The sequence below is a fragment of the Vitis vinifera genome, chromosome 1, assembly GCF_030704535.1.
Source record: "Vitis vinifera cultivar Pinot Noir 40024 chromosome 1, ASM3070453v1".
Lineage (NCBI taxonomy): Eukaryota > Viridiplantae > Streptophyta > Magnoliopsida > Vitales > Vitaceae > Vitis > Vitis vinifera.
This window is the reverse complement of record NC_081805.1, coordinates 6390556-6396583: the sequence shown is the minus strand read 5'-3', so window position 1 is coordinate 6396583 and position 6028 is coordinate 6390556. Positions and strand designations below refer to the sequence as shown.

The window sequence follows — 6028 nt, the reverse complement described above, 5'->3', positions numbered from 1 at the left end:
GAGTATTTTTTAAATGTCGAGTCAAAAACTTGGGTATGTTTGAATGAGGCTGCGGTTTTGAATGGGACTGGTAATTAATTCCATCCTTGGTCTCTAAGTTGAATGGGTTCTAATGACTTTTTTGCCCTATTATTATGCCTTTCCTTTTTAGCCCTGGAAATATGCTCGTTCGTTGAACGGTTTAAGGTCGGTTGGATGTTTTCAATTTTTTTTTATTCCGGAGAATAACATGCAAATGATTGAAATTTAAAATATTCCCCAGTAGCAGTGCAGTGAAAATCATGGAACGTAAAAAATTATTATCCACCTGGGCTGCTTTAAAATATTTGCTAACTATTTGAGGTCAAGTTGGCACTCCTTGGGAACCTTCCCCTAAATTAGAAGTATTTTCTGGGATTTTGGTGAATAGCATTTGTAGCAATCATACCCCAACTTTTCTGGTTATTATTATTCTGAAAATATGAATTATTTTAAAATTAAAAGAATTTGGTTGAGCCATATTTACCCAGGAAGAAATATTTGTACGTATACAAATCCAGTCCATTAACTTTTGGCCCCCTGGAAAGCTGACAGTGCCTATTCTAATCTCCCACTTCCTTCACTGCTTTTGCTTTTTATATTAAAAATTATCTAAGCCTTCTATTACAAGGCATCACAGTTGACGATTTTGATGTGATATCATCTCATTTGTGTTAATGAAAAAGGCCCCACACAGTTTAAGCGTTACGTTTTGAGAAAGAACAAATCAAGAATCAAAATGAAAAAGATTGTCAAAATAAAATATATATATTTTTGTTTTTATTTGTATCCGGAGTTTCTCACAGACTTTATAATACAATGACGTGCATGCTGATAAAAGATAATGTAATTGGGATCCTTCAATTGGTGCAATGGAGCTTTAGCCTTCAATTTGAAATAAGTTCCGGGGCCGGGGCCAGCCCCAGCGCCACCAGCACCTTGGTTGAGAAAATTAGAATTGTAGGCTGTGGGTTCTTTCCACGAAGATTAAAAAAGGATGGGTGCAAATGTTGGTCACGTTTAGGGTAGGCCCCACTGGCACCGGAGACTACAGTTCGTGGTCAATTTGGGGATTTGATATTAGTATTACCACCCCACTGTTTCTTTTTGGTTCTAGAAAAAGGAAAAGGTAGTGAGTAGCTTCATGCTATCTTCAGCGTTCCCACTAGTTGCGCAGGAGACAGCGTTTGAATATCGGAAGAGGCTTGCTCTTTACCCAACAGACCCCTATAAATACAGCCAGGGTCTCCTGCCTCTTCACCAAGCAACTAACACCAACCCAGCGATCTCATTTTTGCTCCATTTTTTTCCTAGCTTTACTCTCTCTCAGAATCAGCCATGGTTCTCTCAAAAACTGCTTCTGAGTCGGATGTCTCCGTGCACTCCACCTTTGCCTCTCGCTACGTGAAAGCTTCGCTTCCGAGGTAAACCCGTCATAGTATTTTGCTTTTTTGGTTTCTTCCCCTTTCTTTGTTTTAGCAGGCAGGGGTGATTAAATTAACGTGCAGGTTCAAGTTGCCGGAGAACTCGATCCCGAAGGAGGCGGCGTACCAGATCATAAACGACGAACTGATGCTTGATGGCAATCCTAGGCTAAACCTGGCTTCGTTTGTGACTACTTGGATGGAGCCTGAATGTGATAAGCTTATGATGGCTGCCATAAACAAGAACTATGTGGACATGGATGAATACCCGGTTACCACTGAGCTTCAGGTAAGTCTCTCTTATTTTTCTTTACCCTAAATGTTCCACTCTACTACTCCTCCGTTACTGGTTAGCTGGTCACTGTCCACCGAAGCGGCGACCGATCCAAAAGCACTAACTTGTGAACACAAAGTCATTGGTTAATACTGCGAATTCAGCCGTCGGTGGACGATAGTTATGGAATATATGATATGGTATATCTGTTCTCAATAAAAGCCCATGATTTTCCGTGATTTGCGCATTAATTAATGGTGGGGAATCTGGGTGGCTGATCTTTTGATATCTGGTTTTACTTTCTATTGTGTAAAGCTAGGTTGGTTTTCTCTTAGGTTGTCAGTGACTTCGTTTGGTGTCTATGTTTGACTTGAACCTAACCTGATAAAATATTGGGTTTGAATTGGTAAAGCTGATTTGTAACATTTGATGCAGAACCGATGCGTGAACATCATAGCCCATCTATTCAATGCTCCATTGGAAGACTCAGAGGCTGCCGTGGGAGTGGGGACGGTGGGGTCCTCCGAGGCGATAATGCTAGCAGGGCTTGCTTTCAAGAGGAAGTGGCAGAACAAGAGAAAGGCTGAGGGGAAGCCTTATGACAAGCCCAACATCGTCACTGGTGCTAATGTTCAGGTACATAACGCCCTGGCTTCACCCTCCTCTTTGAGCATATTGCTTCTTACTTGTGAGCCTTGGGCTAAATCCATGGGCTTCTAAGCCCGGGCTTAAACTTCTACATGATTTTGGCCCTCAAACGGCTTTCCATGGTGGTTGGGATTATTAATCATATGCATTTGTGGATATAGGTGTGCTGGGAGAAGTTCGCAAGGTACTTTGAGGTAGAACTGAAGGAAGTGAAATTGAGGGACGGCTACTATGTAATGGACCCAGAGAAAGCTGTGGAAATGGTGGATGAAAACACCATCTGTGTTGCGGCAATCTTGGGCTCAACTCTCAATGGAGAATTTGAAGATGTTAAGCTCTTGAACGATCTCTTGGTCGAAAAGAACAAGCAAACAGGGTATATAATCACTCTTCTACCAACATTTAGTTCAGAATTTTGAAATCTTTGAAGTCTTCCGAATTAATATGCTCTGTTCCTTTTTTTTTGTTTTTTTTTCCTGCAGATGGGATACCCCAATTCATGTTGATGCAGCTAGTGGTGGATTCATTGCACCATTCCTTTATCCGGAACTGGAGTGGGACTTCCGCCTTCCATTGGTGAAGAGCATTAATGTTAGTGGCCACAAGTATGGCCTCGTATATGCTGGAATTGGGTGGGTTGTTTGGAGGAGCAAAGAGGACTTGCCCGAAGAACTTATCTTTCACATAAACTACCTTGGAGCCGATCAACCAACCTTCACTCTCAATTTCTCCAAAGGTGACTCAAACAAATTCTTTGATCAAGTCATTGCCATTATAGCCTTTTGTCTCTCAACACAATCTAAAGTTGTAACTGCATGACATCTGCAGGTTCTAGTCAAGTCATCGCCCAGTATTATCAACTAATTCGCTTGGGTTTCGAGGTGAGAGCGTAATGAGATTTTTGATTATATGATACAGGATAAAACCTGTTCTCTACCTTTAACTCACTCGCATAACCCTTCTACCAGGGATACCGAAATGTGATGGAGAATTGCCAGGAAAATGCTATGGCGCTGAAAGAAGGACTGGAGAAGACTGGGCGCTTTAACATCATCTCCAAGGACAATGGGGTCCCTCTGGTGGCCTTCTCTCTCAAGGACAATTCATGCCATGATGAGTTTGAGGTTGCAGACATGCTTCGCCGCTTCGGCTGGATTGTGCCTGCCTACACCATGCCACCAGATGCTCAGCATGTTACAGTGCTCCGAGTTGTGGTTAGGGAAGACTTTTCACGCACCCTTGCTGAGCGCCTTGTATTTGACATCACCAAGGTGCTCCATGAACTTGATATGCTCCCAGCAAAGCTCAGTGCCAAGATTTCTGTCGAAGAGAAAAAGCAAAATGGCACAATTCTGAAGAAATCCGTGATCGAGACACAGAGGGAAATCACCGATGCTTGGAAGAAATTTGTCATGGCCAAGAAAACGAACGGCGTTTGTTAGAATTTTTCTATGCCAGAGAGTCCCTTTCCCTTTTCCAAGTGTTTTTTTTTTTTTTTTTTTGGCCATGCATATTTGAAGTGGTTAACATTTCCCTTATTTGAAGCTTAAACACAGGCAAAGATTTTCCTTTTTATTCGAGGATTTTGTCTTTCTTAATGAGAATAGAATGTTGTTGCTTTATTGATATTCTCCCTTACAAATGAGTGGTATTAGAGTAAGAGTAAGGTCTTTCAATTATTGGGTTGGTGTTGGTGAAGATCATTGTTGTAGGAGTTGTAAGAAAGAGATCTTTCATGAAGAATAAAGTGCAGTAACCAGGAATGGTTTCATACATGTTGGTGCCTATTTTCAATGGAGAGAATTATGAATTTTGAAGCATTAAGATGAAGACCTTCTTTATGTTACATGATCTTAGCCATCTAGTTTATAAAAATGTTTATATCAATAGTGGAAGCTCCATGGAAGCCACTTTGTAGGAGACTCTCAAGTCAACTCCATTGGCTTGCAAACGCTGCCAATTCAAATTTGGACGACTTTGAAACAAGAATTTCTTGGGAATAAAAAGGTGACCATGGTAAATCTTTAAACTCTTGGTGGGGAATTTGATTGAGACTCTTTTCATGAAAGCAAATGTATCTGGGCTAGATTTTCTCTCTAGAGTTAGTGTTATTTAAATCAAATAAGGACTTATGATAAAAATATTTCAAATTAGAAAATTGTAAAAAAAAAATCAAGGAGTCTCCCTTCAAAATTTGATGATTCGCCGCTACCATAAAGTCAAAAGATTTTGACTATTTATTGGTTAAATGAACTAATGGATTCTTTCTTAGCACATGAGGAAAGATTGAACAGGTCATGAGTGGAGATGAATATTGAATTGGTATTCTCAAAGGTGGAGATTTCTAAAGACAAAAATGCTAAAGGCGCTTTTGAAAAGAGGGCACAAAAGCACAATTACAAGGGGAAACAATGTCATTTTTGCAAGAAATATCTACATTTTAAAGCAAATAGTTGAGAAAAGGCAAAGCAACGCACTAATTTTATTAAATCATAAAAATCATATCTAGTTAAGCCTAAAAATGTGACTAGTTCCCCTCCCTAATGTCAACTCTATGGTTGATTACACAATCACACAATTTGTTCAATACTGCCCACCACCCCCGAAACATATATATATATTGAAGCAAATTGGTAACAAGTTGTATGGAGGAACATTATATATAGGTTCAGTGTACCTAGGGTGCTGATATTAGGTAATGAAGTATAATTTGATAGTAAGGTATTCAAGGAATTCTTAAAGTAGCTCAACATAAAGGTATTCAAGATATTCTTTGAGTAGGTCAACATAAAAGTTTTGGACTTGACTCCCAAACATCCACAAGCAGTGGACAGGCTAAGGGCCCGCATAAGAGCCCCTTGAATTATGTAAAAATAAGGCTTGAGAAAGGTAAAAGGACATTGAAGATGCTCAAAAATCTTCTAGGATAATTGAAATCAAAGAGGATTTCCTAGGAGGATCTCTACGAGAATTTTCGCACCAATTTCTAAGTGCTAACTAAAGATATCTTGTGCTCTATTGCTTCATGGTGAGCGCTTTCTATAGGCTATTTCTCTGTTACTATTGCTTGGTTTTTTGTATGCTTTGTTGACTTTTGGACACATGGGGATAAAAGTAATTGTGCTCATCTTTTTAGGCGCTGGATGCACTACAAGTAAAAAACGAAACAATGACGTTTTTTAAGTGTCAATAAAGGTAAAAGATGACGCTTCTCTAAAGCGTCTTCTTCCGCCCAGTCATTGTATGTTTTAATCAATAATTCAAATTTGGACGACTTTGAAACAAGAATTTCTTGGGAATAAGAAGGTGACCATGGTAAATCTTTAGACTCTTGGTGGGGAATTTGATTGAGACTCTTTCATGAAAGTAAATGTATCTGGGCTAGATTTTCTCTCTAGAGTTAGTGTTATTTAAATCAAATAAGGACTTATGATAAAAATATTTCAAATTAGAAAATTGTAAAAAAAAAATCGAGGAGTCTCCCTTCAAAATTTGATGATTCGCCGCTACCATAAAGTTAGAAGATTTTGACTATTTATTGGTTAAATGAACTAATGGATTCTTTCTTAGCACATGAAGAAAGATTGAACAGGTCATGAGTGGAGATGAATATTGAATTGGTATTCTCAAAGGTGGAGATTTCTAAAGACAAAAATGCTAAAGG

At 39.2% G+C, this 6028-nt stretch overlaps 1 protein-coding gene across 1 annotated transcript; it reads left to right on the top strand.

Moving 5' to 3' along the window:
* The first annotated feature begins 1190 nt into the window (after positions 1 to 1190).
* Positions 1191 to 3986, top strand: LOC100266215 (glutamate decarboxylase 1). Its single transcript, XM_002285231.5, has 7 exons — positions 1191 to 1442; positions 1527 to 1731; positions 2152 to 2352; positions 2526 to 2740; positions 2847 to 3100; positions 3193 to 3245; positions 3333 to 3986. Exons 1-7 carry the CDS (start codon positions 1357 to 1359, stop codon positions 3804 to 3806), a joined length of 1488 nt encoding a protein of 495 aa, XP_002285267.1. The 5' UTR covers positions 1191 to 1356; the 3' UTR covers positions 3807 to 3986.
* Positions 3987 to 6028: the final 2042 nt, after the last annotated feature.